This window comes from Musca domestica, unplaced genomic scaffold, assembly GCF_030504385.1.
Source record: "Musca domestica strain aabys unplaced genomic scaffold, Musca_domestica.polishedcontigs.V.1.1 15, whole genome shotgun sequence".
Classification (NCBI taxonomy): Eukaryota; Metazoa; Arthropoda; class Insecta; order Diptera; family Muscidae; genus Musca; species Musca domestica.
In genome coordinates this window covers 3,119,579-3,136,952 of record NW_026712207.1, presented here as the reverse complement: position 1 = coordinate 3,136,952, position 17,374 = coordinate 3,119,579, and the positions used below count along the sequence as shown (strand labels likewise).

Here is a 17,374-nt window from a genome sequence, read left to right as displayed (position 1 = left end):
GATTTTTTCGAAATTTTTTCCAGAGGTAGGTATTTTTACCCTGATCCCGGGAAACTATTTTTTTCTTGGGGGACGGACCCGGGACCCCAGATTTTTGACCCGAAAGTCCGGGATCAATACCCCGCCTGGACCCGGATCCACTTACCCGATATAGACAATATGGGTATCGATTGAAAGCTTATGGAAATACCTATCCAACAAGTGGTCACATGAAGAGGTAAGTTGTCATGGTTCGGAAGTTAGAGTCAAATTATCGATTTTTTGGACCCGGATTTTTTATGAAACCCCCAAAAAGTCAAAAAAGGGCCCATTATGGGGGTCAACAAAATTGTTTCCAAATTATAGCTGACACTCTTACCTTTCCAAAATGCTACAATTTGTGCTAACACCTTTTTCGGGTCCAGAGATATGGGTCTTTCCATCCGCATAACCCGATTCTAACCAGTTCATTAAAATGATGTTTTTAATAAAAAAGTGTTTATTTTGCGTAGCAGTCGCCGGAATAACAAAAGTTTTCTAAATTTGGCACTTTTGGTAAATAGCCGGCCTTCGGCCGGGGCTTGAGATTTTCTCCTCTGGGTATGTCCGACACCGGCTAACGCGAACAAAAGGTTCATAATTTCGGCACTTTTTGTAAATAGCCGGCCTTCGGCCGCGGCTTGAGATTTTCTCCTCTGGGTATGTCCTACACCGGCTAACGCGAACCAAAGTTTTCTAAATTGGATACCTTTTGTAAGTAGCCGGCCTTCGGCCGGGGCTTGAGATTTTCTCCTCTGGGTATGTCCTAAACCGGCTAACGTGAACCAAAGTTTTCTAAATTTGACACTTTTTGTATATAGCCGGCCTTCGGCCGGGGCTTGAGATTTTCTCCTCTGGGTATGTCCCACACCGGCTAACGCGAACCAAAGTTTTCTACATTTGACACTTTTTTTAAATAGCCGGCCTTCGGCCGGGGCTTGCGATTTTCTCCTCTGGGTATGTCCTACACCGGCTAACGCGAACCAAAGTTTTCTAAATTGGATACCTTTTGTAAGTAGCCGGCCTTCGGCCGGGGCTTGAGATTTTCTCCTCTGGGTATGTCCTACACCGGCTAACGCGAACCAAAGATTTCTGAATTTCATTCTTACGCAAAATATACTTTTTTTTTTGAAAACATAGTTTTAATGAACTGGTAAGAATCGGTTTATGCGGATGGAAAGACCCATATCTCTGGACTCAGTGAAGGTATTAGCACAAATTGTAGCATTTTGGAAAGGTAGAAGTGTCAGCTATAATTTGGCATTAATTTTGTTGTCCCCCATAATGGACCCTTTTTTGACTTTTTGGGGGTTTTATAAAAAATCCGGGTCCAAAAAATCGATAATTTGACTATAACTTCCGAACCGTAACATCTTTCCCCATCATGTGACCCCTTGTTGGATAGGTATTTCCAACGATACCCATATTGTCAATATCGGGATCCGGGTCTAATCGGGGTCTTGAACCCGGACTTTCGGGTCAGAAATCTGGAGTCCCAGGTCCGTCCCCCAAGAAAAAAATAGTTTTCCGGGATCATGGTTAAAATACCTACCACTGAAAAATTTTTCGAAAAAATTTAAGAGTTTTTACTAAACTAGAGTTAAGCCAAAGATTTAATTTATTTTTTTGTGCCAATTGGAATCCATTTGAAATTGTAAATTTACCTTAAATTCTGCAGACTCAAGTCATCTCTACAAAGAACGCGACACTTAGTTTGTTAAACGACCGATTCCCGAATATATTATTAATTTCATTGACAATTTTCTGCAAAACTTAATTTTTTCAAGAAATTATAGATAGCTTGCACTTTTATGTGATTCAATTAACGCGGAAACGAGAACATTAAATTATTTGCCAAGCTGTTGTGAACTGCATTTTTGGCGGGATAAATGCAACATTTGCAACTATACTCACGACGTTCGGCCGGCCGATTGCTTCTTGTTCCTCTCATAGGAGAGAAGGAAACAAAAGCCCTTGATTTTCACACACAAAAAGCACCTTTTTCTCCACAAAGAACGCGACAATTACTTTGTTAAACGACCGATAACCGAATATATTATTAATTTTATTGGCAATTTTCTGCAAAACTTATTTTTTTTTAAATTGTAGATAGCTTGCACTTCTATGTGATTCAATTAACGCGGAAACGAGACCATTAAATTATTCGCCAAGCTGTTGTGAACTTTTGCGGTTTTGGCGGGATAAAAGCAACATTTGCAACTATACTCACGACTTTCGGCCGGCCGATTGCTTCTTGTCCCTCTCATAGGAGAGAAGGAAACAAAAGCCCTTCATTTTCACACACAAAAAGCACTTTCATTTAACTAAATATTAAATTTTTTGAACTCTTGTATGGCAGCTCACTGATTTTTCCACAAATTAACACAATTTGAAAAAGAAAAACACACTTTTTTTTCAACAAAATAACTTTCAGCTTTAATTTGCTTAGCCATCGTAAATTATTCGCGTTCAACCGAACCGTACCGTTATAACAGACTGCAGCTTAAAACTAGCCGATAGTATGCATCGATAGTAATCGAATAGTCGATATGTTTAAATTAAGTAGAGTACACACTATTTGTTCTGAAGGGGATTCCTCCCCAATCCTCCACAATCATTTCTGCTAGACATTTTTGAAATTTCGATTCCTACAATTACGTTGGTTTGTTCTTTGAAAACCAATTGAATTTTCTTCAAAAAAAAAAAGGACTGAAAAAAAAACGAATAAACGAGCGTAAAAATAGCAGAAATATACACTTCACCAGAACTGCAGGCATGAAACAGTTTTTACTACGACAACCGATTTTTTTCCTTTGTGATATCAAAAAAATGCGACACTAAAAAATTCTAGAAGTAACTCAAACAAAACAAATATTTTTGAAATTGTCGGGACTCTTACTTCACAAAGAAAAAGTTTTGCATTTTGAAGTATAATACATGAATTATTGGCCTGCTCCAGAACTGCTTGAATGTAAACGATTTTCCCTTTATGACATCGAAGAAAATTCGCAAAAATAATAGTATCTTGCAGGTACTGGATATGATATCGAAAAATAAATAATTTTTCATTCAACATTCTCAATTCCAAAATTGGTTTGACAGTTCATTGTCCCAGCAGCTGTGTCGATGCGTCTACCTATATTCTTCTACCATGCATGGTATGTTCCAGAACTTCAAGAATGTAAAAATGTTTACTAAAATAACCGATGTTCCCTTTAGATGCAGAAAAACTCGTAAATTTTTGGATTTTATTGAACAGACTCTTAATATACCAAATTAAAAACGTTGTTTAAATCAATTATGTTTAAATTGTCACAAGAATCTACTACTTTTTCAATTTTCTTCGATACCATAAAGGGAAAATCGGTTATCGTAGTGAAAACTTTTACATTCTTGCTGTTCTGGAACGGACCAATTAAAATTTTTTACATTATTCGATTGTTTTTTCAGTATTCAAAAAAGAAAAACAATTGAATTTGTTTAACTTTGAAATTTTATATCTTTCAAAGAAAAATCTTAATTGTCTTCACTATCGAACACGTTCGATAGTGCGTACTCTGCTAAAGAGGGGTTAAGAGATGCCGTCCAAAACAAAACTAAAAATTTGACGCCGTCAGCTTTCGCTGATTGACTTTGCCATTTCTTTGAGCCGCCATTTTTAAAAGTGTTGTGTTAAGCAAAATTGATCCTCGAACGAATTAACCCCAATCCTGCCGCACTCAGCTGCCGTTCTTTGTGTTTTTGTTTTTATTGTACACAATTTATTTTAAATGTTAAACAATTAATTATTTTACGAATGGAACGAAAAGGAAACTCAATGCAAAACGACGACTCATCATTGGGCATACTCAATATGGATAGCTTAAAGGGCAGAGGAAGATGTAAGAGCTATAATATTAATACATTCTGTATTTTATTATCAAATTAATATCCTTTTTTATAGTTTTTGGTGACTTGTCGAATGAATCTTTTAAAAATACCTATAGAAGTAAAAGTCCCACAAATATGTCCTCGGATCGAAGAATTAGTGATCGTCTTAATGTAAGTATTTATATAGGCATGTCGCATTTTCGTTTCTTATGTGCTGGAATTTCATTGTTTAGATGGAACGTAAAAAAGCTTTGGAGGCATTACAAAAAGCCGATGCCAAATCTCCTGATGTTTTTAAGAAACCTCATCAAGTCTCGGCCAACAAGGAAAATATGAAAAGTATTATTAATAATGGCTCTTCAGCTACAGAAAATTCAATGCGTAAGTAAAATACCAAAATTGATTGTTGAAATTGCATGACAAAGTGACTAATATTTTTCTTTAATGTCATTTATGCATGATGTCTCATTATAATCTACCCCACTTCTCATACCATTGAACACCATGTAGCACTTGATCATACCGACTATGTACCATTTCGTCGTCCCAATACAATTAATATATCAGATCTTGTAACAGATGAAACAATACATTTGGAGACAACCTCATCGAACCCTCCATCAGCCTGTAAAGATGCAAAAATTTCATTTGAGCCCACCGAAATAACAGGTCGCTCAACGCTTTACAAAAAAGAAATACGCAATATAAAGGCGCCAACAGCAATGAAACAATTGAAAAACATATCAGTTGAAGAGATATTGGCTTCATCGTTTGCGCCGAAAACCCGTAACCTTTGTAAAACTTTGCAGGGCAATTGTGATACATCACTGAATGTGAGTGGTGGTGGTGGAGAAATGGATGCAACTGCCAGTAAACTGCATGGCATTTCAATGGTATCTTCTTCAACCGTGTGCAGTTCTTTCGACCAATATCAAGACTCGAAGAGTCTGCCGCGTACAGCTGATATGTCAATGTCAAAGAAATCATTTTCACAATTATCATTTAACGGCGATCAGGGGACATCATTTTCATTTAGTGCCGGTGCAGGCACCGGTAATGAAACTGGTATTTCCAGTGAAGAATTTGCTCCGGGAGAACTGATGCAATCGAAACTATTAATGGATGAAATATCCTGGGCCCAAGAATATGCTGCCATACCGGCAAAGACATTGAGTGAACAGGCCAAAGAAAAGGCGGCCATAAACGAGGAAGTGGTGTCAAATGGCTTTGACTCGCCCTCAACATCAAAGTAAGTGAGATTTATTTAAAAAATATTGACATTAATTCAAAAACATTTATTGCAGCTCCATAATAGCCGGCGATCCCAATTTTTCGGTGGGTAACTTCTTCCATATGCGTTCTGAGAATATATGGGACATTGTTAAGTCCAAAAGTCCTGACAAATGTCGTACCCCATTTGCCCTGGTAGATGAAGATGATAGTAACATGGTTAGCACTTCGAATATAAACGGCGATGGATATTCCGTACCTGCCACACCCATAATAGATAATAAGACCTACACTCGTGTTAATAGTCAGTTGGATGTAAATCATGAAAGCAAGGATTCGGGAAATGCCTCAGAAAATTCATATCTTTTAAGTATGTCAGCTATTGGTAGGGCTCTGGGTAAGAAATGCAATAGAGAGCGTATAAAACTTTGGAATATTGACTGTGTATATCTTAACTTTTAGAAAATCTGGATGGCGCCTCAAGCACCAAAACAATTAAATCAACCACTCTGGATGTCACTCCCAAGGCTGATAATAAAACTTATACCAGAGTTTCGAGTATAATTAACTCAAAACATGAGAGCAAGGATTCGGGGAATGTTACCGATAATTCCTATTTGTTGAGCATGTCTGCCATTGACAGGGCATTGGGTAAGTTGAAAAATGATTTATTTTCAAATATAAAAATTTATGATTTACGTTTTCAGAAAATTTGGATTCCAAAAATACCTCAACTACTGCCCTAACTGGCCAGCTAATAATGCAGGCCAAGAAATCACGCTCATGCATGAACCCCCAAACGATGGGCAATGATAATAGCTCCGCTGCCACCATGGATTCGCGGCCTCGCAGCGCCCTATCCTTGGATTCTGATATGAAAATGCCCAGCCATGATATGGCAAATCTGATATTAGAGAATAAGGAAAATGTTGATCCCATAACAGGACGTGGCAGCAATGGCAGCAGAATTGACCTCTCCGACACCATAAGCTTTACAGAGTCACTTTTAAATTCAAGTGATATGAAAAAAATGGAACGTAGTCAAACGCAGCAAAAAATGCCACGATCACCTCTGAGTCCAATAGAAGTGGCAACGACCACTCCAAATATATGTATTACAGAGGCAGCCGTCGATGATGGGGCCGAGGCGGACAATGATGAATGGCCTGGTACGCCAAAACAAAATTTAAGTCGCCGTGTACGACGCAAATCTCCACGTGAGCGCAGCCCTATGCGACCAGATGTTGCAGATTCGCCGCATGAAGATGATAATGCCAGAACTCCTGTTAATTCTCGACCATCTCGTGCCTATGTAGTTGATAAAAGGGTGACTGCGGTTGGTGTGGCCACCAATAAAGAACCTAAATCTCTATGTTCCACCCGCCTTGATGGTGATCCTCGAAATGCTGCTGTTGATTGTGATTTTGGCATATCACCTAATCTGTCGTCAAGCAAAGTGGGTGCCAGTTTGGCAATACGTAGTACCAGCAATGCTCAGCTATCACCGCGTAGCGTCAGTGAGTTTAGAGTAGAAAGTTCTCCACTTTCGTCTACGGCGTCTGCACGTTATCAATATTCTCAAAGTTCATCACCCACACCAACCTTGGATACGACAAGTAACTCAGAACGCCAGTTGCTTTCGGCTGGTGTTGGTGGGGGAGGTGCAGGCTTGGCCCGTAAAGTTGTCTCCTCACCTGTGGGTAGTGAAGCGTCCAGCACCTGTAGTTACAGTACAGTACATTCGGCTCGCTCAGTGGCTTCAGCTTCGAATATGCGCAGTATTTCACGCTGCTCTAATTCCAGTGAATTTAGCCATCGTGATGGCAAACAAATTCCGCTTAAAGTTACCACGCTGGAGTTGTCTTGGGGCAGCATTAAATTGCGTAGCGATTCACGCAAGTCGATGCAAATCAAAAACATTGTCAGCAAACGTTTGGTCATACGCATTGAAGTGAGTGGCCCAGGCTTTCAAATTGTCAATTCGGAACGTAACAATACCATAACAATGCATTCCCAAGAATGTCGTTCCATAAACATTAGCTTTTGTCCCACTGTACGTGGTGTGGCAATTGGTAAACTATCATTCTACGCCCCCACCACCAATGGTTCGGGTTTGGGGCAATCTTTTCTCGATGTTGCCCTTTATGGGTATGGTGGCAATGCCAGTGTTGTGCCACAAAATATTTTAATGGGACCCGTCGGAAGTCCCTTCATAACAATGGGTGATCTATGTGAGCTTACACATCCTTTGGAACGCACCGTAAGTTTCTATAACAAAGGTCCGTTAATGGCATTTGCTGTGGTGTCCATTGACTCGCTGGGCCTTTTATTGCCACGCCTCTGTGATGCCTTTGAAATATATCCTCAAAAAGTTTTGATACCTCCTCAGCACACAGTGGATGTGCGCATAACATTTAAGCCGCGGCGAGAGGAGATCAAAAAAATGTTAAAGAAAATGAGAAATGTCCTAACCCTGGCCAATATGCGTGTCATATGCGGCGATGAGGCCAATCGTCAGCGCATACGTCGCCTCCTAAAACAAATGAGTGAAAAAGATCGTGCCAAAATGTCCTCAAATGTCTTGGATATGCTGTGGACTAAATTTGAAAATGAAATGGAAATGAAAGAGCTGGAAAATATTCATGAAAATCCCAGTGTTGCCATGGATTTGGCTTCGGGTTTTCGTATACATGAGATACTGCTGACCCTTAACTATGATAATATGGATGAAACTGCCGAGGCCTCCTCGCTATTTTTGCCGGAGGGAGATGAAACCGTGTTGTTTCGTACCGTCGTATGTGCTGCAGATTCACCAACACCACCGCCCACATCAAGTCTGGGTACGGTGAATGAAATGTATGAAGATGAGGCTGAGGGTGAAGAGGAGGAGCGACAACGTTCCACCAGCAACAGTGCCAGTGCAAGGCATCAGCAGCAACAATTGATTTCATGGTCTGTTAAGCCATCAATTTTGGAAATTAATTTAAATCGCCGTTTTGATAGATCATCACTGTTTGTCCATAATGGATTTAAATCACGACGATATTTTGAAATTGCATGCAATAGGAAACAGTTATTTAAGTTTAGCCCCTCTGAAGGTTACGTGGCTCCGGACAGTGGCCAAACGGAAGTTGTGGTCAGTCTCAGTGCCAATGCAAAAGAAGACGATCTAAGAGATGATGTCTTAATTATGGTAAGTTAATGGTAGTTTCGGAGTATAAGTGGAATTTTAATATGAATTTTTGGATTCCAGGTTTATATGGAAAACGAAAGGATTACGGTTCCAGTGAAATTCATCAACAACGTCTTTTAAAAATAAATGTTAAATGTTTTGTCCTTTTTTTATTTGGTCGATTTTAAGATATATATTTTTTGTAATTTTAAAACGTATATTGCTAATGATCTATAGCTACCCTTTCATTTATTTATATTATATTAGCAAGCAACAAACAATTGGTTTTAGGAATGTAATAAAAATAAATATCCATACTTTCAAGTCATTTCTTCAACATCAGCAAGGGAAGAATCGGAACTACTTTGAAACAAATTCCCAGTCCTTTCTGGCCTACATCCTTCCGGAATAGAAGATGAAGGTTTCTCATCTGCATGATGAAACCTGATCTAAAACTTAGGCCGTTGATCATTAAAGGTCAGTCCAACTAAAGGTCTATGACTTCCAATATCTGGGAGGGTGAGAACACAGCTGAAAGTGCAGGTCGAGGGAAATGTTATTCCTACCACAAGTTTAAACAAAATCACAGGTGTCTCATTTAGGAGCATGTTCAAGCCGTCCGCGCAGGCCACAGCTATCTGCAACAAAATGAAAAGTAGAAACTAGGTCCTCAAGACGCTAGACGACAGCACTTGGAGTGGGTACAAGGGACTTTTTTGACCTCTTATAAAGCTATATATGGGCCAGTGTGATCAGCGAATAAAAGTGCTATGGAGTGGAAGATAATGCAGATGAAGGCAGAGATGAGAACTGCGACAGGGTGCCTCCTCATGAAACTATGTCAGCAAGGGAAGAAACGGAATTCCTTTGAAGCACATTTGTGTCTTGCCAACACTCTCTCGGAATAGATGAGGAAGTTTGCTCATCTCAATGGCCAAACCTGATCTGATCTGCTGCGATTAAAGGGTCATGACTTCCAATATCGGCGAAGATGAGAACACAGTGAATATACAGGTCAAGGGAAATTTAATTCCGACCACGGATTAACCCAAGATCCTAGGGGTCATATTCGACATCTTCAATTCGTTCCCGCAATCCACAGCTATCTGCAATAAAATGAAAAATAGGAACAGGGTCCTCAAAGCGCTAGCCAACAGCACTGGAGATGCGGACAAAAAGGCCCTATTGACCTCAGATAACGCAATAAGTCGATCTGTGGTTAGCTATGCGGCCAATTGCGGTCTTTGGTTACAGCCTGCGAAGGTAGCCGAATTTTTGAACCTCGAACTAGAACCGGATTAGCAGAGGACAAACCAAGCTGTTATAACAACAACAATTTGCTCATCTCCATGGCGAAATCTGCCCTTACACATCATTACAGGTCACATGACTTCCAACGACGATACAGGCTACTGTAGACTCTCTGGTTACAGCCCAAAAAAGTAGCCGAATTTTTGAACCTGAAGTTAGGGCCACATTAGCAGAACCCGAACAAGACATGTAAAACTGCTACAACAACAATTACACAATTCTGTCAAGAAGACGAGGAGGAGACTGAAAAAAATATCCTTGATATGTCTTCACTTATTGACACAGTACCAGCAGTTATCCTTGAACTGAGTAATATTCTAGAGAGTGGCTTAAAACGGCACCATATTATTTCATCGTGCATTTTCGATTCTAGTCATGGGTAAAAAACTGACCCCTGAAACCTCAATAAAAGCTGCTATATTTAGAAGAACTGTGAAAAGATACCCTAAAGATGAGGGAAAGTCTTCTGAGGGTTCTTCAGTGCATAAAAGACCAGAGATCAAGTTGATAGACTACTTCGTATAAGGGCCTCTTTAGTATATCCACTGAAAAAAGACCTCTTCGAAGATTTTCTATCTATAGGAAGCCCCTTGAGACGTTTCGTAGGTAAAATCGAAATCTCAGTGGGGCTTTTATTTATTGAAGGTCTCAGAAAATGTCCATCTATAGATTGAAGAGCTCTTAAATCGTCCTCCACTGAGAAAAGAGCTTTCCAAAGATTTTCTTATAACTTTTCGTAGGTGAAATCGAACTCTCAAGGGGGACCTTTTATTTATTGGAGTTCTCTAGAAAGTTCTATCTATAGACTGAAGAGCTTTTAAAACGTACGCCACAGAGAAAATAGCTTTCCAAAGATTTTCTAGTGACCCTCCTAGGCTGTCTTATAGGTAAAATAGAGTTTCCAAACTGCATTCTATCTATTGAAGATCTCTAAGAAGGTGTATCAATAGAAATTTTACCGAAGAAAAGTTAAATCCGTTAAACTTATATCTAGAGAAGATATGTGTATTTGGAGAGACCTTTCGAAGTCCTTCTTTAACAAGCTTGTGCCATGCTGAACCCTCTTCAACAGTCTCTATGAAGGCTTCAGCACAAAACCTCCTCACCACAATCATACTTACTTCACACGCAACAAAATTATCCAATGATTTCTTTGCCTCTTTTTTGTTTCGCCCAGAATCTGCGGGTGGTTCTTAGTTTATTCTGTAGGCTTTTGGTTTTCAATGTACAATACATCGTATCAAATGGAATCATAGAAAATAATTAAAAAATAATTTACCGTATTAGTGTGTGGACTTGTAATTAGCAAAGTTTGTGTTTTTCTTTCTTTCTTTTAATAATATTTCCACGAGTCAATGGATTCTTGATTCTTTTGCTTACTCTTACGTTCAATTAATCCTGCCAAATGTTCGGAACGCATTGACAGTGAATCGATTTTCTCCACCAACTGTTGATAGGGACTCAACGGTTGTGTACCCATAACAACATGGCCCAATTTCGAATCGATTTTTGCATTTAATCTGGCATTACGAATCAAATTGACAATCCAGCATTCAGCTTCAGCGGGGGTCATATTCAATTTGTCGGCCAACATACTGATGGTAATGCACTGATGAATGCGACAGAATGTCTCGAAAATCATTAGGCGGGCATCTTCAACAAACTCATTGAGGCAGGCAACAATGAAGAAATCATTCAAGATAACCGTTTGGCATTCGTGGAGCTTCAGACGGGCACCTTCAAAATCAAAGTTGACATAAAGGCACTCCAAGAATTCGGTAATGGGATCACGATATGTATACGATTCCTGTTGAATGACCTTGATCAGATCCTTGAGGGCATTGCGACGTGTACGATTGATGATGACGGCGGTGGCCAAGTAACGCATAATGTGTGGGCACATTGTTTGAATGGCATTCAAATACAAGGGTTTGTGCAAAAACATTTCAATGATCAAATCACGGCCCTTGGGATGATTGAAGAACACCAAAACGGACCAGTGAATGAGCCAGGTGCGTTGTTGCAATGCCTGAACTGTTGAGAAATTGGCATTGTCAATGTAATCACGCAGACGGGTTAAATCTTCCAATGCTGTGTTCCAGTTCAAGGTCAGGATTTCGGCAGCCAATTTACCCCACAAGACATTCAAGTAGTTCTGGAAGAAGAGAGAGAAAAAGAGGATTTAATGGATGATAATAAAATACAAAGGGAAAATTAAAAAAAATCATCCCCTGACGGATTTCATAGACTCAATGTAGAAATACTAAATGTCCCTAGTTTTGGATGAAAATAAACAATTTCTTCATCATTGCCTGAAACTGTAAGCCAAGTTGAAGGGATTAAAACCTGGGATCAGGAGTGGAAAAGCCAAACTTCGTTTTCCCAGAAACACGAAACATTTGATGTTTAATAAAAGGAAGGCGTGTTATATTTAGGGATTGTTTTGCCTGCACTTGGACCCGAACCAACAGCAGCATTTTCTTAAAAGCGATGCTATTTGATATATTTTAAAGCTGTTTTGGCGGATCCAGCTGCCAAAAAATATCATCTCACATTAAAACAGGCATCAAATCTCAATAGTATTGGTTCCGGAGGGCAGAAGCTCTAGTTTTACATGATCATTAACAATGAAATATAATTTATTATCTAATCCTTGTTGTGAATTTAGCAACCCTTCTCTTAGAACCCAAATGTTTTAGGGGTTCTTGCAAACGTTATAAGGTGTATTTCATTGTAAAATAGTTATGGTCTTTACATTACTCCATCAAAAGATCATATGAGCCACACCCAGTGTAAATCTCAGCAAACCTCCAGTTCAAGGATGTGGACAGTTTTTGCAAGTTTTCTAAATATTTATACCCAGAATTTGATGTCCTTAAATTTCGCTTTCCTTCTATCTTATTATTCCCCACAATTAGGGTGGTTCCCCATTCCATTCTGCATTGCTAAACTTACCTTATCATCGGGCGACATCACAATCAAACAGAAGTACAAATACGATGTGGATTCCTGGTAGTTACCACACTCGTACAAATATTTGGCCAGCTTATAGGCACTTTCCAAATGTTCATCCTTGAAATTGTAGTCCTTTTGCAGGGCATTGACAAACGTTTTGGTGTCCTTCATGCTCTCACCATTCTTCAAGATATCTGTTGCTTTCATCAAGGGTGCAACTTCATTTTGCAATTGCTTAAGGGTGGCCAATACTTCAGCCTTACGCTGGACCAACTCTTCGGGCATTTCTTGGCTCAAGCCCAAACGTTTGCGTGTATCCATGGTGTAATCAATCATGTTGGTCTTGTTCACCGTTTCCAAAATGTATTCGAGCAGCTCTTTTTCATCGTAGATCTGTAAAAAACACAAATCACATTAATATCTATAATTAACAAGCATTACCACCAGTTTGGTCATCTGCCCGTGCAAACCAAAACATTTCTGCACGGCTTTGCTTTGCTGTTGCTGCTGGTGGTGTATATGAAGAAAACTAACCTCTTTGCCACACAGAAATTCCAACAAAGGAAAAGTCAAATGCCGATCCAAAAATTGACAATTTGTTCTTGTTAAATCAAACTCTGCCATTTTGTTTTGTATATTTTAATACTTTTTAGCTTAAAATCCTTTAATTTCCACTATTTTTTGGCAAAAAATAAGCGTGCTGACTCGAATTGGCAAATAATTCGATGAAACGTCAAACGTGTAAAGGAAAAAAAAATAAATGGTTTATCGTTATCGATTACAGTTGATAAACGATTAAAGTGGACAAAATATCGTAATCGATTGGGTTAACTGTCAAAGGGGGACATTGCAATCGACGCATAACGTTACCGTTCTTTTTGCGCCATTTAATTAACGAAAGGAAATATTTGTCTTTTTTGTGGAAAAAAAGGATTTATCGTGTAGAAAATTAAATATTAAGTATATTTCTTGAGATTTCAATGCATTCTGACAAAAACAATTATGTGTAAAAGGTTTCCTTTGTGCGAAACGGTTTCGGAGTTTTAAAAGAATCTTTGAAAGGGTTAAAAAACTAATCACTTCCAATATGGAGTGCCAATTTCCGGGCCGTGTGTTCCAAAAAAGATTTCGGGGTGCTTTCGGTTGTAAAAATGGTACCAATCAGTAAATACGTGGAAAATGTGAAATGAAAAATTATTATTAATTTTGGAGGGGCCAAATCGGAGCAAGTTGAGTTTAGGGGCTATGCTCGGATCATTTTGAAATTTTTACCGCAGGTAGGTATTTGTAACCTGATTACGGCAATGTAATTTTTTTGTGGGGGAAATACCCGGTTACCCGGTTATTCGACCCAAAAGTTCGAATATAACATCCGGTTTGTATCCGGTTCTACGTAACCGATATCAATAAAATGGGTATCATTTGAAAGCTTATGAAAATACCTATCCAACAAGTGGTCATATGACGGGGTTGCTGGAACCGGTTTCGGAGAAATTTAGGAAAATTTGCATTTTAGTATGAGTACTTTTTGAAAAACCTATAAAAACTCGAAAACGGACCCATTATAGGGTCTTAAAATCTATACACTATATTATAGCTAACACTATTGCCTTTCCAAAATGGTGTCATATGTGTTGATATCTTTTGTGGTTCCGTGGATATAAGAGATAGAATTCATTAAATTATATTTTTCTCCAGTCTAGATGCATTTGACTTTGACCTTTATAGCTTTTTTAAGCAACCGGCCTTCGGCCGGGGCTTAAGATTTTCTCCTCTGGGGTATGTCCAACACCGGCTACGCGATCCATAGTTTTTCTAAAAATTGTACATTTTGTAAGTAGCCGGCCTTCGGCCGGGGCTTAAGATTTTCTCCTCTAGGGTATGTCCAACACCGGCTACGCGATCCATAGTTTTTCTAAAAATTGTAATTTTTGTAAGTAGCCGGCCTTCGGCCGGGGCTTAAGATTTTCTCCTCTAGGGTATGTCCAACACCAGCTACGCGATCCATAGTTTTTCTAAAAATTGTAATTTTTGTAAGTAGCCGGCCTTCGGCCGGGGCTTAAGATTTTCTCCTCTGGGGTATGTCCAACACCGGCTACGCGATCAATAGTTTCCTAAAAACTGTAGTTTTCGAAAGTAGCCGGCCTTCGGCCGGGGCTTAAGATTTTCTCCTCTGGGGTATGTCCAACACCGGCTACGCGATCCATAGTTTTTCTAAAAATTGTAATTTTTGTAAGTAGCCGGCCTTCGGCCGGGGCTTAAGATTTTCTCCTCTGGGATATGTCCAACACCGACTACGCGATCCATAATATTCTAACAACACCAAATTAAAAACAAAGCAGATTAACAAGAACGTTAAACCCGACACAAAACTTGGGTTCACTCAAACTGCTTTCATAAGTAACGACTTTAAAAGTCAATATCTTCGGAACTACAAAAGATATCAACACATATGACACCATTTTGGAAAGGCAATAGTGTTAGCTATAATATTGTGTATAGATTTTAGGACCCTATAATGGATCCATTTTCGAGTTTTTATGGGTTTTTCAAAAATTACTCATACAAAAATGCACATTTTCCTAAATTTCTCCGAAACAGGTTCCAATTACCCCGTCATATGACCACTTGTTGGATAGATATTTTCATAAGCTTTCAAATGATACCCATATTATTGATATCGGTTACGTAGAACCGGATATAAACCGGATGTTGTATCCGAACTTTTGGGTCGAATAACCGGGTATTTCCCCCACAAAAAATTATATTGCCGTAATCAGGTTACAAATACCTACCTGCGGTAAAAATTTCAGGTCAATCCAAGCATAGCCCCTAAACTCAACTTATGCCGCCAAATCTTATCGTAAACAGAAACAAGGGTTCCAGGCTCTTGTATTACTTCGTTAGAAACGGTTTTGGTGTTTTGGAAGAGCTAAAAAGGCCATAACTACCAAAGGGATGGCCTCATTTCCGGGCAGTGTATTTCAAGAAAATATTTCAGAGTACGTTCAGATGTAAAAATGGTACCAGATAGTGCATTTCGTGTTAAAAAATATTAATCTTTAACGGATCGGAGATACCCGTAGACAGAAACAGAAACAAGTCGCCTTTTTTAACTATTAGTTTTTCGTGTGAAACGGTTTCGGAGTTTTAAATATTGTCTTTAAAGGGAAAGAAAGCGCCTTTTTAACCGATTTTTGTATTTTCGTGTGAAACGGTTTCGGGTTTTTAAATATCGTCATGAGAGCATCACTAACAAAAGAATTTACTTATTACCGGGCCGAGTATTTCTATAAAATATATCAAAGTGCGTTCGTTTAAAAAAATTACTAACCCAGAACGATCTGGAGTCCTCCTCGTAGTCAGAAAGAAGAACGAAACTCGGTGTAAGTGGAGAGTACATAAAGCTAAAATAGAACATGATTGAGCTTGGTGAGTAAAAATATTCAAATTTCTCTCTAATTTTAGTCATCTTGGATAGAACTAGTCATTTGAAGCTGAATTTAAAAAACACCTTTCTTTTTGGCAAGGGAGTAAAGATGCCATTTATCAGGATAAACTCGTATTTTTGTCAAAAATCTGATATAGATGTATTCTTCGTCGTTAAAATCAAACTTTGAATTCACTCAATATCATTAAAATATAAGAAATACTTTTGTATTATTTTATAAATATTTTATTTTTGAATTGTTCGCAGCCGGTGCAAAAAATGCCAGAGATACACACAGAGAGATATCAACTATATTTTTAACAACTATTTAATCATCGCTTTCCAATGAAATGTTGCTGCCAAAACGTTGATACAACTGAGCTTTGAGTTCATTCATTTCGGCCTTAATATCGTTTGCTTTGGCTTCGATGGCAGCAATTTCTTTCAATGTTTGTTCTTTGGTCTCTTGCAAAAGTTCCTGAAAAAAAGAAGGAAAAATATGTTAATAAAAACACACAAAAAAGAAGATTTAAATACAAAAACAATATTATCAGGAACATATATCCGATTAGGCTAAATATTCTTAAGAATTCCTTTTTGTATAAATTTTGTCACAGAAACGATATTCTATTATGACCTATAAAATACATGCCGTCCCCATCTTAAAGCAATCTTATAACGGACATTATGATATCCACCTTATGTGAACCCAAAAAGGGTTTTATATGGGTAAAAATCTTTAAATACGAGGGACTTAATAAAATTTAGCCCAACAAAAAAAAGGATTTTTCACCTGTGTCCTTGTCAATTTGTGTGACAGGAAAACTTCGCCGAACAGGAAGGGGATCTCTTCATCTTCATCGAACAGTTCAATTTCCTCCAAAGCCTCTTCCACACTTTTCAAATCATTCTTTTTCATTTCCAATTCAACTTTCAGCTCATCCATGCGGGCATTGTGTTTGGCAAATTTATTGATTTTCTGTTGATCTTCAAATGAAATGTGAACATCATCGTGCTACAAAAAAGAACATTTGTTTATATTCCATCGGCTACATTGTATTTATAGGCCCCCACACAAAATATGAGTAAGCAGCCAAAGGAAGAGCAGTAGTTTGATTGAGGTTAGACTTGGAATTTTTGTTGCTTTCTTCCATGGAAGCCATTTCTTGTGACTACTTACATTTTGGAATACTTTGTTTGGGGCATTTGCTACTTTTGCTGCCATTTTTTCTGTATTTAAATGCTTTTGCCTGTGATTAATTTAATTTTTTCTGAACAGTTGTTGCAGCTGTGCTCCTCTTTTGTGTGTAGGGTAATGTAGGTCGACTCTTGGTAGCAGGAGATAAACGATAAATCAAAATGAGTTAGTAATCGATAACTTTATTTGC

The 17,374-nt window shown here is 38.5% G+C and overlaps 4 protein-coding genes across 4 annotated transcripts in view; 1 reads left to right on the top strand and 3 right to left on the bottom strand.

Moving 5' to 3' along the window:
* LOC101901793 (terpene synthase) overlaps positions 1–17,374 on the bottom strand; it is a 197,646-nt gene that overhangs the window by 138,199 nt on the left and 42,073 nt on the right. The window lies entirely within an intron of this gene.
* On the top strand, positions 3,697–8,607 carry LOC101888997 (dentin sialophosphoprotein). Its single transcript, XM_011293084.3, has 8 exons — positions 3,697–3,899; positions 3,962–4,059; positions 4,122–4,269; positions 4,399–5,137; positions 5,193–5,515; positions 5,581–5,769; positions 5,826–8,311; positions 8,372–8,607. Exons 1-8 carry the CDS (start codon positions 3,815–3,817, stop codon positions 8,429–8,431), a joined length of 4,128 nt encoding a protein of 1,375 aa, XP_011291386.1. The 5' UTR covers positions 3,697–3,814; the 3' UTR covers positions 8,432–8,607.
* On the bottom strand, positions 10,754–13,314 carry LOC101887787 (eukaryotic translation initiation factor 3 subunit E). The gene is made up of 3 exons (XM_005180787.4): positions 13,091–13,314; positions 12,557–12,949; positions 10,754–11,756 (listed from the first exon to the last, which is right to left on the bottom strand). The coding sequence occupies exons 1-3, from the start codon at positions 13,178–13,180 to the stop codon at positions 10,935–10,937; spliced, it is 1,305 nt and encodes a 434-aa protein (XP_005180844.1). The 5' UTR covers positions 13,181–13,314; the 3' UTR covers positions 10,754–10,934.
* LOC101887620 (probable prefoldin subunit 4) lies at positions 16,207–17,326 on the bottom strand. The gene is made up of 3 exons (XM_005180786.4): positions 17,167–17,326; positions 16,780–17,001; positions 16,207–16,464 (listed from the first exon to the last, which is right to left on the bottom strand). The coding sequence occupies exons 1-3, from the start codon at positions 17,209–17,211 to the stop codon at positions 16,315–16,317; spliced, it is 417 nt and encodes a 138-aa protein (XP_005180843.1). The 5' UTR covers positions 17,212–17,326; the 3' UTR covers positions 16,207–16,314.

Coding starts and splice junctions, on each gene's coding strand:
- LOC101888997 (XM_011293084.3), top strand. CDS start 3,815: ATGGAACGAAAAGGAAACTCAATGCAAAACGACGACTCATCATTGGGC. Junction 3,900..3,961: donor CTTAAAGGGCAGAGGAAGAT/GTAAGAGCTATA, acceptor CCTTTTTTATAG/TTTTTGGTGACTTGTCGAAT. Junction 5,770..5,825: donor TGCCATTGACAGGGCATTGG/GTAAGTTGAAAA, acceptor TTACGTTTTCAG/AAAATTTGGATTCCAAAAAT.
- LOC101887787 (XM_005180787.4), bottom strand. CDS start 13,180: ATGGCAGAGTTTGATTTAACAAGAACAAATTGTCAATTTTTGGATCGG. Junction 12,950..13,090: donor AATTTCTGTGTGGCAAAGAG/GTTAGTTTTCTT, acceptor TGTTTTTTACAG/ATCTACGATGAAAAAGAGCT. Junction 11,757..12,556: donor TGATGTCGCCCGATGATAAG/GTAAGTTTAGCA, acceptor CTCTTCTTCCAG/AACTACTTGAATGTCTTGTG.
- LOC101887620 (XM_005180786.4), bottom strand. CDS start 17,211: ATGGCAGCAAAAGTAGCAAATGCCCCAAACAAAGTATTCCAAAAT. Junction 17,002..17,166: donor CAAACAAAGTATTCCAAAAT/GTAAGTAGTCAC, acceptor TCTTTTTTGTAG/CACGATGATGTTCACATTTC. Junction 16,465..16,779: donor ACAAATTGACAAGGACACAG/GTGAAAAATCCT, acceptor TCTTTTTTTCAG/GAACTTTTGCAAGAGACCAA.